At 41.4% G+C, this 20798-nt stretch overlaps 1 protein-coding gene across 4 annotated transcripts in view; it reads left to right on the top strand.

The window, feature by feature from the left end:
• LOC133482788 (sodium- and chloride-dependent GABA transporter 2-like) overlaps window positions 1-20798 on the top strand; it is a 23565-nt gene extending 2767 nt beyond the window's left edge. For 2 of the 4 annotated variants that reach the window (XM_061783320.1, XM_061783322.1), the window contains 14 exons: window positions 606-784; window positions 854-988; window positions 5869-6009; window positions 6567-6642; window positions 6741-6873; window positions 6956-7090; window positions 7170-7273; window positions 9602-9726; window positions 11624-11736; window positions 12220-12357; window positions 14586-14688; window positions 16440-16540; window positions 18528-18698; window positions 20249-20798. In XM_061783320.1, the coding sequence (XP_061639304.1) occupies window positions 637-784; window positions 854-988; window positions 5869-6009; window positions 6567-6642; window positions 6741-6873; window positions 6956-7090; window positions 7170-7273; window positions 9602-9726; window positions 11624-11736; window positions 12220-12357; window positions 14586-14688; window positions 16440-16540; window positions 18528-18698; window positions 20249-20347 (1722 nt within the window). In that variant the 5' untranslated portion in view covers window positions 606-636 and the 3' untranslated portion in view covers window positions 20348-20798. Of the gene's footprint in view, window positions 1-353; window positions 785-853; window positions 989-5868; window positions 6010-6566; window positions 6643-6740; window positions 6874-6955; window positions 7091-7169; window positions 7274-9601; window positions 9727-11623; window positions 11737-12219; window positions 12358-14585; window positions 14689-16439; window positions 16541-18527; window positions 18699-20248 lie in introns of those variants that run through there. The other 2 variants (XM_061783321.1, XM_061783324.1) reach the window with 2 other exon arrangements.

Genomic DNA, 20798 nt, shown 5'->3' with positions numbered 1-20798 from the left:
TTCCATATGTCAAGTGACGCCGTTTGAAATGTCAAGGTAATTTTGAAGCATCGACGTCTCGGAATTTTGGCATGTATAAGCAACTTGTGGATATTTTTAACTGAAACTTGTCAGCCTTTCTGAGAAGGGGTTACTGAGTAGCAGACGAAATGAGACGATCAAGGACATACGTTGAGAAATAATTTGGTTTTACTGTTTTAATTTTATTTAAAGTTAAAGCTAAAGTTTTTTGACTTTATACAAAATCATACAAAAGCATTCCCTCAAAAGGCCAGTGTTTCTGACACAAAGACCTCTACAGAACCCATCATCAGATTTTCTAAATTCTTGCTGCGTTTTACTTAAGATGACGTGGCTGTTCCAACCAGACTATTTTGACAGATTGTCATTTTTGGCAAATTTTGTCATGTTGCGAAAAGAATGTTTATTTTGCTGGATTTAAATATAACTCTCAAGAGATGAAGCTATGACTTACATGTTGCGGATATCAAATAAATTTCCCCTCCAAAATGATTAACTGCTCTGCCAGTTGCGTGTGATGTGACTTTAAGTGTGTGTGTGTGTGTGTGTGCGCGCGTGCATGTGTGTGTGTGTGTGGCTGAAAGGAAGGTCAGCTTCACGTTGAACTTTTAGGAAATGTCGAGGAAAAAACAAAGCCAACATGTGCTTAAGGAGCGAGGACACTGGGGCAGCAAGGTGGAGTTTCTCCTGGCTGTTGCCGGGAACATTGTGGGCCTGGGCAATGTGTGGAGGTTTCCGTACTTGTGCTACAAAAACGGCGGCGGTAAGCAAATGTGGCACTCAGCGCTATTTCCAAAAAATGTACATATTACAAAGTAAGTGTTACATTCAGGTGCATTCCTGGTGCCATATCTGGTGTTTATGCTCACGTGTGGTGTACCGCTCTTCCTTTTGGAGACCACCATTGGCCAGTACACCCAAGAGGGGGCCGTCACCTGCTGGAGGAAGATGTGCCCACTGGCTGAAGGTGCGAAACACTCCATCATGTACAAGACTGTCATTCTAAAACAAAAAACTTGAAAGCGCTAGTTCTTTCAAAAAGAGCCCACTTGTACCTTGAGCCATCAGGTAGGACAGTTCAATGCTTCCGTGAGGTCACAAAACTGTGTGTGTTGTGATATACCCATGTGACTGAAACATAAATGCGATGTCATGTCATTGTAAGTGTGAGGCAAACAACAGCACAAACAATTCAAATAAAACAAAAACATACAACAAATAAAACATATTTACGGAAAAATACTTTTATGGAAGTAGTGGTGGTGGGACAAAATATATTGTTAGATCGTTTTGTTATCTGTTATGATACAGTTGATATTGATATTGACGTTGTATTCACTGTTCAGATAAAATTCTGATATCAGTGACATGTGACATGATTGGTGAGGCACTGACTACATCACGTCAGTCACAACTCAAGATGATTTTGTTCATGAAAGCATAGAACCATGCTTTCTTTTGATACCATGGTAGAAAGTGGTCAGTCAGAAAGTCCACATACTTTTCGGACATCATTTTCATACCTTCAGGGACCCTAAAGGGGCCGACAAGCTCTCTCTCCAGAATGTTTTCGGCCAAATACGTGACTCCGCCAGTCCGCCACCTCCTTGCTGATGTCACAGCCTTGTTGGAACATGGTGGCCTTCAAGCAACCATCCAGTACTCCAGTTTTGTGGCGTTTGGCTTCATCCATTGAAGGGGAACGGAGGGGGGACGCTGGTGCTGTGTGGGGTTGCTTTTCGTATCAGGGTGCTGGGTTCCGGTGCGTGCCCTTCAGGGTGGGGGGCTGTGGGCTTGGAGCAGGGGCTCGGGTTGAGGCTTGCGCGGGTGGACCATTTGGTGTGGTGGGGCGGTCCCGGGTGACTGTACTGGTGATGCTGTATTTGGCTTTTAGCTGGGACATTGATGGATGGGGGTTGGGTTGGTTGGTTGTTTTGCCTTTTGGCTTGTGGGTTTGATGTTGGTGCTGGTTGTGGGAACCCCCGGGTTGAATGTTCATTTTGGTCAGTACTGCGGGTTGCTGGGGGGTGGATGTTCGTAGTTTAGGCACCCTTTATTTGATCCGTGCGGGGTATTTTCTTTTATTTTTTTGGCCCAGCCTCCTTTGGGAGTTGGGGTCGGGGTGGGGGTCTGGGGTCGGGGCTGAGGTCGCTCGGATTTGGGCGATGCCCGGCCCTACTTCCCCCCTCTTCTCTGTGGTCTGCCGACCGGTCGGGCCAGACCGGACCCGCAGGAGTCTAGCCTCTTACTTCACACACTCTGCACATTTTTTTGAATACCCACACTGTACATACTCTGTACATTGGGCACACTCATTTCTCGTTCAGAGTCCCCTGGGGGACTGGCACCAGTTATGGTGGGGCGGGCGCTGGCCCGGGTGCTGACACATCTGTGCTGGTTTACGGTCTGATTGCGATTTCTGATTGCCGGTCCTCCAGTTTTTAATGCGGTATACACCCGTCTGTGGGGGAGGGCTGGGGTCGGGCAGGGGAGGACACTTGTCCCGGCACTCCAGCCTGCTCTGTGGCCCACCATGCTTCTCTCCCACAGATTTTTAATGCACTACACACATTCCCATATAAACTTGGGCAGCTGGTCGGCCTGGGTAGGGGTGACGGTGGCGGGTCATTATTGCACTGTGACCATCTCGCCTCACCCCCACCAGTCTCTCCAATTTTAATGCACTACACCCCACCATACACAATCACGGTACAGGGATTATGGTTACCAGTCAGGGACGTGGTAACCGTAATAATAGGGTGGGTGGTGGGTCTTCACTTTTCTCTTGGTTGGACATTTGGGGCCCGCACCCCAGGGTCACAATTTCTTACAGGTGTTTAGACACTAAAAAAGAATCCCACCGCACCACTCGACAGTAGCACTGCCTTCCTCATTTTCCCACATTCTGTCCTATCCCTTTTCTGTCCTCTCTAACCTGGTTCTCTTGGTTAGTTATTGCATGTCCTCGGCAGGTGTCCCTCATCCAACCCTCCCGCCCCAACCCCAACCCCAATCTGCAAATAACTGTTGTAATGTTACTTGTGTTTAAATATCTAGACTGTCTCACTATTGTTCTGCTGTGGTTCTCACCCCTAGTCTCCTTGTCCACTCTGTCCCCCTGTCTGTCTCCTAAAACCCTTTTCTGTCCGGCTGCATTTTCAATAAATATCAGACTAATTTAAAAAAATGGGAGTATTTCAAACTCCCCTGTTGCACAGCAAAACTGTTCCAGCACAAAGACATCCAGCTCCATCATTTTTAAAGGCCAAGCAGCTGAACGGGACAGGTTTAAAAAAAATTAATAAATTGCCTGTAGGTGTGAATGTGAGTGGGAATGGTTGTTGTTTATATGTGCCCTGCGATTGGCTGGTGACCAGTTCGGGGTGTACCCTGCCTCTCGCCCAAAGATAGCTGGGATAGGCTCCAGCACGCCCACGATCCTAGTGAGGATAAGCGGTACAGAAAATGGATGGATGGAAATTGGATGGAACATTTCCTTCATTTCATTACCGCATCATTTCATTTTCATCCCTCTTTATTTCTTCCCTGTGTTCTGGACTGTGTTAAAATGTGTCCTGTATAGCTGAGAATTCTTTAGATTTTTTTCCATGTTATTGTCAACATGAATGTTAAATTCTCCCGTTATGACAAAATAGTTGTTGTCAGTACAAATAACTGACAGCAGTTCTGAAAAATCCTCCATAAATTTTCCATTGTATCTTGGAGGTCTTATCAAAGTGCAAAATGATATAAGGTTGAATACTGACTCGGGAAAGGTGTCAATTCTGGTCTTGTTGGATCTCAGTGCGGCTTTTGATACGGTAGATTATAATATACTGCTGAACAGGCTGGAAACATGGTTAGGACTAAATGGAACAGTCCTTAAATGGTTCAGGGCCTACCTGGAGGAAAGGAGTTATTTTGTAACCATTGGAAGTGTTCCATCTGATCGAATGGCAATGACCTATGAGGTCCCTCAAGGGTCAGTTCTTGGACCCCCCCTGTTCAGCCTGTATGCGCTACCCTTGGGTAAAATGTATCAGAACTTTAATGTTGACTGCCATAGCTATGCAAATGACACTCAGTTATATCTAGCAGTGTACCCAAATGACTACAGTTCAATTGAGATGTTGTGTCACTGTCTAAAACAGATAAATAACTGGATGAGCCAAAATGTTCTTCAATTAATCCACAACAAAACTGAGATAATTGTTTTTGGCAATAAAGAAAAGAGGATTGCTGTTAGTAAATACCTGGAGTCACTCTCTTTAAAAGCCAAAGACCAAGTCCAAAACCTTGGTGTACTTATAGATCCCGCCTTGACTTTCAACAGTCATATCAAACTAATTACTAAAACTGCCATCTACCATCGAAAGAACATATCCAGAGTCAAGGCTTGCATGTGCCAAGCAGACCAGGAGAAACCCGTCCATGCTTTTATCTCAAGTAGCCTTGACTATTGTAATGGTCTTCTGACTGGACTCCCCCAAAAGCGCATAAAACAGGTGCAGCTCATTCAGAATGCTGCAGCTCGGGTACTGACAAGAACAAAGATGTCAGAGCGTATTACTCCAATTCTAAAGTCTCTACAATGGCCCCCAGTCAGCTTTAGAACATATTTTATAGTTTTGCTACTGGTCTATAAATCACAAAATGGTTTAGGTCCTGAACATATGAAAGAAATGTTCATGGAATATAAACACAGTAGGGCTCTGAGATTTACAGACTCAGGTCAAATAGTGGAGCACAGAGTCCAAAGCAAACATGGTGAAGAAACATTGAGCGACTATGCTCCACACAAATGGAATAAGTTGCCAATAGAAGTGACGTCAGCCCTAAGTATGAATGTTTTTAAGTCCAGATTAAAAATTCTTCTTTTTTGTCATACTTTTGAGACCATTTTCACTTTTAAATGATATTACTGGGACTGTACGTTGTTTTAATTGTACTTTTAGTTTTCTCTTTGTTTTAAATGTTTATACGCAGTTTTTTTCCTTTGTTTTTAAATGGTTCTAATCATGTAAAGCAGATTGAGTTACCTTGTGTCTGAAATGCGCTATATAAATACATTTGCTTTGCTTTGTTAATCACTCATACTTATCATGTTATATGTACATTACACATCTAACAGATGTCACCTTTCCAGTGTCCCTATGGATACAAGCCTCCTCTTTTACTCGCTTTGAAAGAGGTCTCCTGCTCGTCTGCCCAGGCCTTTGCCCGCTGCCTGCCGCTGACCTTGTGATAGGTCATATAATTATCGGTTATGTTACGGTATTGCTACATAGCATCAAATATCAATCTTGTGATATAATGTAGCTTTAAATGTTGCAATCTAGTATTGATACATTAGCATAAATATCAATATTTTGATAAAGTATGTTACTATGAAGTGTCGATGAATCAGCATTAAATATCGGCTGTGGCTTGGTAAGTAGAGTAAGTCGTCCAGTGACCGAAGGGTCGCTGGTTCGAATCCTGGCTTCGACTGTCCGCAGGTCGAAGTGTCCTTGGTGTGTGTGAATGGGTTAATGTGAGGCTTTTTAAAGCACTTTGGGCACTGTGATAGTGTACATAAAGCACCATATACACTGTAAGTGCAGTCCATTTACCATCAATATCGTTACATAGCATAGAAGATACAATATCAATACATATATCATGCTCGATTGTATAATTATCTGTTCCGTTAATGTGTTGATGCATCCAAATTAAGTGTTAATTATTGCTATATTGTTATTGTGATACCGTACATCGCATGTAACGACAGTATCGGGAAGTCAGCATGAAATCAACATTCTGATATACAGTATTGTTATGTCTTGAACCTTGAACCTCGTGTGTCAGGTATCGGCTATGGCGGCCAGCTGATCCAGCTGTACAACTGCATGACCTACATCATTATTCTGTCCTGGGCTCTCTTCTACCTGGTGTTCTCCTTCAACTCCACGCTGCCCTGGAGCACCTGCGACAACTACTGGAACACAGGTGAGGTCTAGCAAACAACTTAGGCGTCAGTGTTCTTTTTTGGGGCAAGGAACACTCACCCCTCAAATATTTGTAAAAATTGTATTATATATTTTCATGGGACGACGCTTGAATGACATTTTGCTGTACAACTTGTGTAACATTGTAAATGTACGATACCCTTAAAATAACTCAACTTAGCCATTAATGTCTAATGTACACCCTTCAATTAAAACAGGTTAAAATATATATGTATCACCTATCCATCCGTTCATGCATATTCTATTCCACTTATCCTGTTCAGGGTCGCAGGGAGCGAGAACCTATCCTAGCTAACTTTGGAAAAAAGATGTACTGCACCCTGGACTGAGCGACAGTCAGTCACAGGGAACATTTAAAGACAGACAATTATTAATTCTCACATTCACACTGTCAGTGTGTGGGAACTAAACCCACGCTGTCTGCATCAAAGGCCAGCAAATATACCACTACACCATTAGTGACCTTGTATGTGTATAATATTAAATGCAAACGTATGTACTTCAGTGTGCCTCAGTGTGAACCTGTCATTCTTTTAGCAAATTGTGTTGATGTTACAATAAGGAACCACACCAACCACACCAAAGGAACCGCAGCAGCAACGGAGTTCTGGGAGTAAGGACGATATTACATTAAAATAGCATTTTTAAAAACATTCTACATTACATAAAATATCTCTGGTTTTTTTGTTTTTGTTTTTTTACCCTGTCCAGACGTCGAGTGTTGAATATCTCAGGGGGTATTGAGGAGATTGGCAGCATCAGGTGGGAGGTGCTTCTCTGCCTCCTGGCTATGTGGGTCATTTGTTACTTCAGCATATGGAAAGGGGTCAAATCAACTGGAAAGGTGAAGTCATCAAACTGTACCAAATATATAAAAAAACAAAATTTAAACAAATTGACAGTCTTGTGACCCTCCTCTTGAGCAGGTGGTGTATTTTACTGCCACTTTCCCTTATGTGATGCTGCTCATCCTTTTGATCCGAGGAGTCACTCTTCCGGGAGCCAGACAAGGAGTGGAGTTCTACCTTCTGCCCGAGCTGTCGCGACTTACAGACCCTCAAGTAGGACTGTGTTACATTATACTGTACATCCACTGTACTGGAGGGCAAATACACTCAATGGCAGTGTCTTTTTAAACAGGTTTGGATGGAGGCCTGCTCACAAATCTTCTTCTCGTACAGCCTCGGTGTGGGTGTCCTGACTGTACTAGGAAGTTACAACACCCAGAGCAACAACTGTTACAAGTTAGAATACCTACTTTACATTACACACACTCACACACATTACATGGACACACATTACAAGTTAGTTACATACTCAACTGCCACAACATTAGGTGAACTTGGACTAGCTAGAGGGATCCAATGCATAATCTGTTTTTTGGAAGATATTAATACAACAATATGTATATTATTGCGATTATACTTTGCTATGTGGTGTATAGAACGGCACTGCATCATGCTGAGAGCTGTTCCTAATATTTTGGTAACATATTTAGCCTTATTTAGAATCCGAAACACCTCTCAGTAATGATGCAGATCAGTTCTACACCACTGCAATCTACAATAAAACAGAATTTAAAAAAAAAAAAAAAAAAACAATATAAAATATAAATTATCGCTGTCGGTCAGACCCATCACATCTGCAAATCAGTACTTTTCAAGAATTAAAAAAAAAAAAAAAACACTATCCTGCATCAGTTATCAAACACTGCATTGATCAAGTTGGTAATATACCTTAAATTGCAATCATATGCGGTTGTGCACTCACATCGAAACAACACCACCAAAATCATGCTAAAAACTAGCCAATTTATTACGCTGTAATTAATTAAAATTGTAGGTAGAATAGGGCTTGGGAACCGGTTTGCATTGTGGGTTGTGGCAGATATGCTGGATGCAAGGAAAACGTAAACAACAGCTTTGCCATCGCTGTGTCGTAGTTGCGTCGTGAAAGACATTTAAAATGCGAGAAAGACAAGGGAATTTACATAGGAAAAACTAGATTACAAAGTTGAAGACCGACATCTAGCAAAAATAAACTTTATAAATGGTTTGGATTGGTATTAAATCCCTAATATAGAGCAGAGCACCGGACCGCCAGCCTCCGTTGTGTAGGCTACGGCGGATATTTTCGCTTACATTGTGTGTTGTGTTAGTCCCCGGAGCCTATCCCAGCTATCATCGGGCAGGAGGCGGGGTACACCCTGAACTGGTTGCCAGCCAATCGCAGGGCACATACAAACAACCAACCATTCACACTCACATTCACACCTACGGGCAATTTAGAGTCTCCAATTAATGCATCTTTTTGGGATGTGGGAGGAAACCGGAGTGCCCGGAGAAAACCCACACAGGCACGGGGAGAACATGCAAACTCCACATAGCAGGCTGGGGATTGAACCCCGGTCCTCAGAACTGTGAGGCTGACGCTCTAACCAGTCGTGCCGCCCCCCAACATTTTAGAGAATTTCGTAAATGAGAAGGCGTTAGTCTCTTTTGTGCCGTTTAATGTAATGAAATTGTAAGAAGCACACTTGTCGTTGTTGTGATGTTCTCGGTTAGGTTAGATTTTTTAAATTATTATTATTTTTGTCTTACAGCTGACAGCCAAACCGTTCGGCGTCTCTGTGAGCTCTTAAACAATGCTTCCCTCTTTCTTAAAAACTTAAGTCGGTTGTTTCTTTGCCATTGTGTGAGGAGGTGGTGCATCCCCTAACACAGAAATGTCTAAACATGTTTAACTCGTTCACTGAGCATGGAACCCCTAGACTCCCAGGCATTTTCGAGCAATTTCATTCATTTTTCAAGCCCCACAGAATATTGTGTACTATCCAGCCACTCTACAGTGTCCATATATTTTCCCATATTGTATGCTGACATTATGAACACAAACCACTAACTCATATTATTCTTAGTTAGGACTCCCAAATCATTACTGGGGAAAATTCCTCTCTTCCCTCAACCGTGGACAAAATAAGAATGGTGTAAACATGAAGACCACAGCTAGAATTGACGCGATTCATCTTTTTACAATAAATAAATAAATAGCAGATCGAATGTCAGAAAAGTCACTAAATACAGCGGCAATATCTCTAAGCTGGCAACACCGATGAGCAGTCGTTGCGCTTGTTCGCTTGCACTGTCGATACACGTGCACATTAAAATAAAAGCAGCGCGTACATTACATTCTATTTTGACTTCATAAAGGCTGCGAGAGCCGGTCAGAGTGAGGACAGGTCGGATTGGCCCATGCACCGTACTTAAAATGATAGTTCTTTCGGTTGCTTGACGCCAATTAGTAAACTATAAACCAGGAATTAAATAGAAACTGCAACCCAAAATAGAACCCAATAAATATGTCATTGTGTTATGGTCCAAATTCTACATGTGTAATTCTTATTTAGCTTTATATGTGGGTCAAAAATGATCACTTTGGACAAATTTATTGAGGGCTTCGCTCAGCATGCCTCCACCTGACATTGCACTCATTCCATCTGTAGTGCAAAACTACACCCTCACACTAGTTAAAACCAGAATTGCTCAGAAAATAAGAGTGTTTGTGTGTTGCAGGGACTGTTTGTTGCTGTGTTTGCTGAACAGTTGTACCAGTGTGGTAGCTGGCTTTGCTGTCTTCTCGGTGCTGGGATTCATGGCTCACGAGCAAGGTGTCCCTATGTCAGAAGTGGCTGAGTCAGGTAAACTTCCTCTCTCAATCCTCTCAAGTCTGAAACTATGAAAAAGAGAAAAGGTTCAAAAGTGGCATCTCCTAATTAGCAATCAGCTATGTCACCCACTGAAGACAAACGCCTGCCTCAAACAGACACCTCCCAAAAATGGATGCAAAGTATAATTATCTCTGTTAATAGAATTTATCGTTCACAGACATTAAATTGTTAACTGCTGAACTCATTTGAACTCTTTGGCTCCCTGAGCCATGACCTTATCGTGGTGGAGGTTATTTGTGTCCCACTGATCCTGGGAGCTAAGTTGTCCGGGGCTTTATGTGCTTATCAGGGTCACCCAGGGCAAACAGGTCCTAGGTAAGGGACCAGACAAAGCATGGTTCAGAACTACCTATGACGATGATAATAAATGGACAATGTTTTTCCTTGCCTGGATTTGGGTCACCAGGGCACCCCTTTGGGGCCAGGCTTGATGACGGGTGCCTGCTTCTTTTGGCTTCATCAAGCCGTGATCTCCAACTTTCACTGGAGCGGTTCGCAGCCGAGTGTGAAGCGGCTGGGATGAGAATCAGCACCTCCAAATCTGAGACCATGGTTCTCAGTCAGAAAAGGGTGGCGTGCCCTCTCCAGGTTGGGAATGGGATCCTGCCCCAAGTGGAGGATTTCAAGTATCTTGGGGTCTTGTTCACGAGTGAGGGAAGAATGGAACGGGAGATTGACAGACGGATCGGTGCAGCGTCTGCAGTGATGCGGACTTTATAGCGGTCTGTTGTGGTGAAGAAGGAACTAAGCCGAAAGGTGAAGCTCTCAATTTACCGATCGATCTACGTTCCTACCCTCATCTATGGTCACGAGCTGTGGATCGTGACCGAAAGAACAAGATACAAGCGGCCCAAATGAGTTTCCTCCGCAGGCTCTCCCTTAGAGATAGGGTGAGAAGCTTGGTCATCCGGGAGAGGCTCAAAGTTGAGCCGCTGCTCCTCTGCATTGAGAGGAGCCAAATAAGGTGGCTCAGGCATCTGAGTAGGATGCCTCCTGGACGCCTGGTGAGGTGTTCCGGGCACGTCCCACCGGGAGGAGACCTAGGGACTTCCCGGGACACGCTGGAGAGACTGTCTCCCGGCTGGCCACCTCGGGGTCCCCCCCGGAAGAGCTCGATGAAGTGGCTGGGTAGAGGGAAGTCTGGGCTACTGCCCCCGCGACTCAACCTCAGATAAGCGGAAGAAAATGGATGGATGGATCTTCAAACATGTATCATGCATTTAGAAACAAATCACCAAATTCACTTTACAGGGTCTTTAGCATATTCCAAACATCCATCCATCCATTTTCTGAGCCGCTTCTCCTCACGGGCGTGCTGGAGCCTATCCCAGCTGTCATCGGGCAGGAGGCGGGGTACACCCTGAACTGGTTGCCAGCCAATCGCAGGGCACATAGAAACAAACAACCATTCGCACTCACAGTCATGCCTACGGGCAATTTAGAGTCTCCAATTAATGCATGTTTTTGGGATGTGGGAGGAAACCGGAGTGCCCGGAGAAAACCCATGCAGGCACGGGGAGAACATGCAAACTCCACACAGGCGGGACCGGGGATTGAACCCGGGTCCTCAGAACTGTGAGGCTGACGCTCTAACCAGTCGTCCACCGTGCCGCTATTCCAAACATGAATAACAGAAATATGGATTTTTAAAAAAACAGTAAAATAGGTCGTCTTGTTGCACAATGATTACAGTCTTGTTCGCTAATTCATATGTATAGCTACAATGGATAACATTTGAAGTGGTGGAATGATGTCATCATTGTACGACAAGATGACGCTCCCACCTTGGATTCATGGACTTTGGACTTTCCACTTCAGGTCATTTGAACGTTACATGTTGAAGGTGTATGTAAAATTTTGTTTCCAGGTCCAGGCTTGGCATTCATCGCGTACCCTCAGGCGGTGGCCATGATGCCGCTGCCTCAACTGTGGGCCGTCTGCTTCTTCGTCATGATCATCCTCCTGGGCCTGGACACACATGTTAGACCAATAATTCCCAATCACTGTGCTGTGAGAGATCATCGGGGTGCTGTGGGATAGTATACAGTGTTACTTATTTGGTCCATAAATTATTTATTTATTTCCAACAAATCATGTAGTTTTGTTCATCTATTCATAGCAGTGACAGTGACAGGCAGAACAATGAAATATCTTTTCGCAAGAAGGTAGAATTAACCTGTGTATCCACCTCTTGCCATTCATACAACAGAATACTAGCTTTGTGTTCAGCTAAACAGGCATTTCACGTTAAGTACATTTGTGCGTAAATTGAGATACGGTCTGGTCATTATTTCAGTAAATTGTATTCCCCCGCAGGGACCGAGGCATGCTGGGAATAGTGAAAATCTGTAATTGTAATTAAAATGTGCTTTGATTCGACAAAGGTTGGGAAACATTGTTATCGACGTCTGTCTTCGCTTTCATTTTTCTGGAAATGAATAAGTGGCTCTGCTCTCTCTGCAGTTTGTCGGCATTGAGGACGTGATGACGTCTGTCTCAGACATGTTTCCCACAGTGATGCGGCGGGCAGGCAGGCGGGAAGTTTTCCTTCTGCTCTTCTGCTTCACGTGTTTCTTCTTGCAGCTCGTCATGATGACTGAGGTTGAAATATTGTCTCGCAGTCTATGTGAATCCATTTCTGCTGTCAAAAAACATTTCATTTAAAGGCCATAAGTCTGCTGATAGCTTATCACCATGTACAGTGTCTCACAAGAGTTGACCCCTCACATTTTTGTAAATATTTTATTATATCTTTTTATGGGACGACACTGAAGGAAGTACACCTTTCTAAAATGTGAAGTAATCATTTTACAGCTTGTATACCAGTGTAAATTAATGCCATTAATATCTAAACCACTAGCAGCAAAAGCGAGTACACTCATGAGTGCAAGTGTCCAAATTGTGCCCACTTAGCCTTTTTCCCTCCCCAGTGTCATGTGACTGGTTAGTTTTCCCAGGTTTCGAGTACAAATGGGGAGCAGGAGTGTTAAATTTGGTTTCATCACTCTCTATCGTATATTGGCGTTTGGATACAACTTAATTTATTTAAGTTTTAAATTCGTCGAAACAGCGACGCCTGCGTTGCTCGCGGTTTAGCGTGATTTGACGCTTAGCGTTATAAATCAAGCTATTTTGTCTCGAAAAGGGCATCACGTCCGTCACCTTTTATATGTATAAAATTTAGGAGAAAGCAACAAAAAACCTATCATTCTCATGATCTAAAGGCTGCTACATTTTATGAAATATACGAGCTCTAGATGACAGAGGCTTACTTAAATTCAAAGCACACAAAACACAACAGAGTGGAATTTCATAGAATATTGAATGAAATCTACGAGGGATCTATAGGGAAACACAAAGAGGCTAACTACAGGAAGAGCACTAATACTGGTGAAAGAAAGAAAGATGGGCGACAAACAATTTGGCCTTACGAAAGCCATACGACTCCAAAATAAAAAGTCTTGCATGTTTGATTTTTTTTTTGGAATGTGACATATTAACGAGAACCCTCTGCCAATGCACCTTGACATCGACCTGTAGGATTGCGTCTTGAAACGGCACATCGCCTCCCTTGCTCGACAATGTTAACAGCGTGCACAAACTTATATTTACTGAAACCTTAGAGCATGAACCGACAGAACGCCGGCATAATGTTCACATTCAAATGTTAGTGCTAGCACTAACTAGCTCCATAGCTTTATGGTGCCTTCTTGCTAGCGGGATTAATAGTTGTAGTTGTTAACCTTACCTGCTACGGTCACCTGACCGTGGTCGGGAGACGCCTTCTCCAGGGCCGAGGTTGTCCTCCTCGGGGTTAACTCCCTTCTCTCGTTGCACAGCTGAGCTGGGTGGTGGCAACAATAAAGGCACGGAGCACCGATTTGCTGCTTGAATGGCTTTATTAGCTCCTCTGCACATTCACCGTCAACGGGTCCTCCTCTAATCGCTACTCTTCCCCGGTCGCCGTCACTACACTTGCCACTGTACACACTCGCGCCTCGCACGCTCCTTCTTCTTCACAGCCCCGCCACACGACGCCTGCGCAGTTCCGTCTCACTCACACATCGACGCACATGCCCACACACACTGAGCTTGCTGTCACAATCACGTTGGACAATACCTGTAACATAGTTCATGAAAAATACCTCAAGCTGTCCTTGAAGAATGGACAGCCCAAACCGTTCTCTCTGGAGCACCTAGGGATGACACCACACACACATTTTTTCCTAATTTTTGTTCTTTGTTTTTTTTTTCAACACAATACATTGCCGCAATCGTTGTTGTTGCTGCCATCGTAACGGTTGTATCTGGTACCGCCTCCCCCAACAGTGCTTGATTTGACAAGATAAGCCCAATGATCGTAAAAGACAGGATTCGCTGATAATGTAATATAAGTTGTGTACTGTTGCCAATGTCTGACCAAGACACAGCAAGATTTTATGCCAGTATTCTGACATAGTGCCATCGTGAGAGACCAAATTTGTCTTGTGGTCTAATCCAGGCATTAGGGGTGTACTCACTTTTGTTGCATAAGTTTAGCAGTTTAATGGTTATGTGTTGCGCTATTTTGAGGAGACAGTAAATTTGCATGGTTATAAAAGCTGTACACTGACTGCTAAATTATTTTCAAAATGTGAGGGGTATACTGTATCGTCACTGTTGTAAGTTACTGTATATTAAGTGAAATAAATACATTGGAAACTGTATTAGGCATAACTGCACAAGTTTAGGAGATACAAGGTGTAGCTATTATAATACATTGTACTTTTGTATCTAATATTGTGGCCAGTGAGTACAAATACTGTAATTCTCCCTGATGTCATCCTCAGGGAGGGATTTACATCTTCCAGATCTTTGACTACTACGCTTGCGGTGGAGCCTGCATCCTCTTTCTCTGTGTGTTTGAAAGCTTGACAGTGGGCTGGATATTTGGTAGGTTGATGTGTCATTTCTTTGTTTTTGTTTTGCTTCATTGTGCAATACTTTATGACTTATTGGCAAAAAGGATAACAGATCTGGTAAGCTTTTGTCGAGGACTTTAATTTGACGTGTCAGTCGATGTGGTTTGTAGATAACTGATGTTTACCTCATTACGAGCAGTGAACAGTGGATTTTGGCCATAGTGATGCCCCCTTATGGTCAAAGTAAATCACTGCCAAAAACTAATCAAGTGAACAACTATGATGCAAAGAATTTTTTTCTAGGTTTGTGCTTATTATTATTAATGGCTTGACAAGTATGATACAAACCCCAATTCCAATGAAGTTGAGACGTTGTGTAAAATGTTAATTAAAAACACAATACAATGATTTGCAAATACGTTTCAACCTAAAGTCAATTGAATACACTACAAAGACAATATATTGAATGTTCAAACTGGTAAGCATGATCTTATATTTTTTGCAAATATTCACTCATTTTGAACTTGATGCCGGCAACATGTTCTAAAAGCTGGGACAGGTCATCTTTAGCACGCGGTTACATCACCTTTTCTATTAACAACACTCAATAACTGTTTGGGAACTAAATACTGAAGCTTTTTATGTGGAATTCTTTCCCAATCTTGCTTGAGGTACAACTTCAGTTGCTTAACATTCTGGGGTCTTCGTTGTCATATTTTGTGCTTCATAATGCGCCACACATTTTCAATGGAAGACAGGTCTGGACTGATGGCACACCAGTTTTCTTTTACGATGAAGTCACGCTGTTGCAACACGTGCAAAATGTTGCTTGGCATCGTCTTTCTAAAACACGCAGGGACGTCCCTGAAAAAGACATTGCTTGGGTAGCGGTATATATTGCTCCAAAACCTTGAGGTAGCTTTCAGCATTAATTGTGCCTTCGCATAAGTGCAAGTGCATAAGTGCAAGTTACCAGCCTATCTCAGATGAGCTCGGGACCAGAGAAGCTGCGGTGATTGTGGGTGTTTTTTAACTTGCATTTATAGGTGTCGCGACAAACTATGTTGACTGGCAATGGTTTGCCAAGCTGTTCGTTTGTGTTCCTGAGACCATGTGGCAATATCCTTTACACAATGACGCCGGTTTTTAATGCACCTGGGGGATCGAAGGTCACAGGCATTCAAGGTTGGTTTTTGACCTTGCCACTAACGTGCAGAGATTTCTTCATATTTCCTGAATCATTGAATGATATTATGGACTATTGATGATAAAATCCTTAAATTCAACAATTGTACATTGTGAAATGTTCTTAAGCGATTGGATTATTTGCTCACACGGTTGTTCACAAACTGGTGAACCTCATCCCATCCTTGCTTGTGAACAACTGAACATTTCGGGGAGGCTCGTTTTATCCCCAATCATGACACTCACCTGTTTCCAATTAACCTGTTCACCTGTGGAATGTTCTAAACAGGTGTTTTTTTAGCATTCCTCAACTTTCCCAGTCATTTTTTGTCCCTGTCCCAGTTTTTTTGTTGCAGGCATGAAATTCAAAATAAGAGAATATTTGCAACAACAACAAAAAAACACTGTTCATCAGTTTGAACATTACATATATTTTCATTGTAGTTTATTCAATTGTATATACTTTGAAAGTGATTTGAAAATCATTGTATTCTGTTTTTAATTTTGTTTTACACAACGTCCCAACCTCATTGGAATTGGGGTTTGTAGTCGTTACAGTATGGGCTCATTATTATGTGCTGTTGATCATAATTGAAGGAGCGGAGCGGCTGTGTGGCATCATCGCGGACATGACAGGCGAGCGTGTCAACCCGTTCTTCAAAATCTGCTGGCTCTTCGTGTCGCCTTTGATTTCAGTGGTGAGTGGGAATTCTCATTATTGAGGTTTGAGCTCTACCACACTCATCAAACATTTCATAAGGTACACTTCAAGTGTTGAACCCATCCAATGGGTGAGTGAGTAAACTTTTGCTTTCAAGGGCCATTAGAATTTTAAAACGCACAAATGGGCCAGATCATTTGTAAACGGTTGGGGAGTTAAAATCACTTTGTAAAATATATAATATAGATTATTTTAATAACAAGTAATCATTTTCAGGATTTTAAATAATAATTTAACAATTATGTGGTGCGTTTTAAACAATAAATATATATGTAAAACTGTATATTTTACTAACAGTTTTTATCTTCTCTCCAATAAATACAATAATTGAACCAATTATCTGAGATAAATGTATACAAAATAAATATTTGATCACCAATTCATAAAACGTAAGGGTGGGACTCAAATAAAACAATTAATCAATTTAATTAGAGGCTTTGTAATTAATGAATCTCCATGAATCACATTTAAATTGTCCTAAAAATCAACAGTTTTATTTTAATGGCTTTTTGGATGACTGAATCAAATAATTACAGATAAAAATATTTATAACTCTGGAAAAATGCATTTCATTTCATTTCAAAACAAAATAGTAGAACAACTAATGGAAAATATCTCTGGTCAAAATTAAACAGACCTACAGTTAAAATACCTTTTTTTAAAGAACAGTATTGCATTTAAATGGAGTCTGTGTGGCAGTGGATCACAGTTTTTTTTTTTTTTTTTTTTTTTTTAAATGAAATTTGCTTCTCATCAGTCCTTGCAATGTTGTTTCATGCAATTATTCCATGTTGGTAGCCGAGCTCTGACATGTGCGTCAGTGTCATCGGTGTACCAGGAAATTGTGCACTGACAAAGCTTCCGAGTTGTTTGGAACACAAAATGCAATTAAAATGTGTTAATTTTTAAAACTAATTAACTGGTTTGTAATTAATTAATTTCAATTAATGCATAAAGTCCCACCCTTAATATAAAGTTAATAAATTCATTTTAATAACCCATTTTAGGAAAATAAAAAAGCGACATTAATGAAACTAATATTACAGGAAATTTTCTTTTAGCACATTGGTTTATTTTTTTTGTATTTTAAAAAAACTGCAATGGCAGAGGACACTTTTACAATAAATGCAGTTTTTGGCATGTGCCAAATGTTCTGTCACCCAGGGAGGCAAGGGGGCATCAAGGAAACCCAGAACACAAAACTTAAAATTAAATAATGTAACAATAAAGTTCTTAAAGGGGAACTAAATCCAAGCGGTCAAAACTTTGTGATATTTCAAATGTGCATATCTTCTTTATCTGCTGCTGTTCATTTAAATCCTTGAAGTATTCTAAAAAATATGTTTAAAACATTACACACACTAGCTTACGTGGCAGTCATCTTTCAGTATTTGGACTCTCGCAATAGTACAAATTTGCGAGAATGTGATGTACAGTATACTTGCCAGTTCTGTCTTATTATGCAGCTTGATTTATGAAAAAAACATACGGAGTTAGTAAATATTCAGTAACGACAAGCTAACCATCGCCGCTATTGGGCGGAATCCTGGCTGACTCACAACGGCTGTTCTTGCATCATTCAAGTTGGTATACTATCTTATCTTGCCATCATATACTGTTGCCACCAACATCAACACAACACCATCTCGAAATCATATTCAAATCAACCTCTGCCGCACTTGTGACTGAATATGTGACCTTTTGAGATAAAAACCATACATGGGTAAAGACATTTCAGGTTGACAATAGCATAATGTTAAACACAACTGCACAGTGTAACATTGAGTTTATAGCAGTTATACGAATGATCAAAAATCAATATTTATCGGCAGAAACAGAGGGCCCCAAAATCCAATTTTGATTTGGGCCAAATGGGGGCATAGACCGGCTCTGCACACACAAAAAACTGCGCAGGTGGTGATGATATAGTATACGTAAATGGGATTTTTCCCTTTTTTTCCCAGGGTTCTTTTATATATTCTCTAGTTGAATACAAGCCACTGACATTCAACCGATTTTACGTGTACCCCACCTGGGCATACGTGTGGGGCTGGGCGATGGCCGTCTCCTCCATCATGCAGGTACCGGGCTGGGCCTTGTACAAGCTAAGCACCACCACCGGAACCCTCAGTCAGGTGAGGAGAGTCTATGGGCAGAAATATGTGCCACCAGGAACTGAATTTGAATCTTTTATACTTGAAGTTGAATTGCTAAAGTTGAATAATTCCATTAAAAACCCAGTTTGAATAACATAATTTGAAACATAGCATTGAATAACTGAATCTGAAAACCAGAGGTGGGAGTAGGTCACATACAGTATGTGCAAGTCTCAAGTCATAAGCCTCAAGTCTCAAGCAAGTCCCAAGTCACTGTTGGGGGAGGAAATTTTAAAAAAAATAAATAAATAAATCAAGCAAGTCAAGTCGAGTCATTACTTGGTTTAAGCAAGTCACAAGTCAAGTCATACAGTCTCCAGTCGCAACATGTATTGGAGTAGTCTTAAAATAGTTTTTCACAAATCATAACTTTAAAAAAAAGTATTCACACCTTATAAATGTTAAATGAACAACAACTGAGATTATGATTGATTGAATTCATTGCAATGTCACAATTAAACAAAAGCCAAGACTGTTTTCTGTTGGTCAAACATAATTAGATGTGTACCTAATGGGCTAAAGGAGAATGAAAGAGATTCGTAATTAAGGGAATAATACGACATTAAAATGTTGCCATCCTTCAAAAAAAAAAAATAATAATAATGTGAACAAAATCTACATTCTTCCTGTGTCCTCTACTTTAATTAAATCACTCAGTCAGGTTTGTTAATTTAGAAGCACTGACTCTGGACAATTGATAAGTGTCATTAGATTAAAACTTATGTTTCATATACTGTGGTCTCAATTTTTTTAAATGCTGTGCAGACAGCTTTATCACAGAGCCAATACCACAGATGACAATTGAATGGTGACACTTCAATAAACATGTTGAGCAGTATGAAAATTCTATTCACATGTGCAGTACATGCTCGCCATTTGGACTGTACTTACTAATGGTGGAACACACTTGTGTCAACGACTTTTTTATCGTCGTGATCGTAATGCAATGTGATCCGATACAGCAGAACTATAACGCACCTGGCATCTTCGTTGCCCGCAAACCTCTCCAAACTTTTTTTAATGTCTACAACTGACCGCTAGCAACGCCGCTTCACTTCTTCTCCATTCAGTGGTTGGCATTATATTGTAGGCAAGACAAGGCAAATTGTCTTAATTAAAATGCAGATTTCCAACTCTAACCGAGATGACTTTCAAGTCATGTAGTTCAAGTCAAAGTCAAGTCAAGTCTTTATGTGGCAAGCAAGTCGCTAGTCATAAAATTCGACTCGGGCCTCTGAAAAGTCAAATCTTCTAACCAGTCTGAACCTTTATACCACCTTTCCTTAACATTTGTGGAAGGTGTAATAGGAACATAGGAATGGACAGTGTATTGTAGGAATGTAAATGATTCATCTTCAGTTCCTGGTGGCACATATTTCAGCCCATACGAGTCCACAAGTGACAATACACTGAAAGAAGGAATATGTTTTCTATGAATCAAAAGGCTAATACGTGTAATTTCCTTAATGGCTTTATATAAAATGTTGGCACATTTTAATACAACAGTTTTGTTTATATCCATTTGTTAGCGTCTCCATCGCCTGTGCTGGCCCGAGCCACCTGACCGCTCACATACCCTAAAGAGAGAGACGATGCTGCCACAGACCATTGAGGAGAATGATGCATGATTCTAACATTGCAAAGAAACACAGATGAACAGATTCAAAACTCCCACATAGAAGCAGCTATGTACATGATTTGAAAACTACAAAGTATCGCATGTCATCAGTGTTTCCTAATCTTCATGGATCAGTTTTCTTTTGTGTGTGTGTCACGGTGCTAAAATGCTGAACAGATCATCATGCAGGAACACATTGCCCTAGCAATGGGTGTGTTTATTGTAGTAAATGAATCTCCTGAGTTATTTCTACTTTACTTTTTGTGTAATACACAGAACTCAAAAAAAAATAAGACACAAAAACGACCCCCCCTTATTGACCAGTGGGGCATTTAAATTAAATGTAGGACAAATACATGTTATTAACACACCAATGAGAATTCAGACTAAAATGGTGGCCTGTGTTCTTCACATTAATAAAATAGATTCATAGATATCAATAAATAAATAGATATAAAGGA

This window comes from Phyllopteryx taeniolatus, chromosome 8, assembly GCF_024500385.1.
Source record: "Phyllopteryx taeniolatus isolate TA_2022b chromosome 8, UOR_Ptae_1.2, whole genome shotgun sequence".
NCBI classification, from domain to species: domain Eukaryota; kingdom Metazoa; phylum Chordata; class Actinopteri; order Syngnathiformes; family Syngnathidae; genus Phyllopteryx; species Phyllopteryx taeniolatus.
Note: the sequence above shows the minus strand (reverse complement) of the source record. Positions and strands in the feature narration are given on the sequence as shown.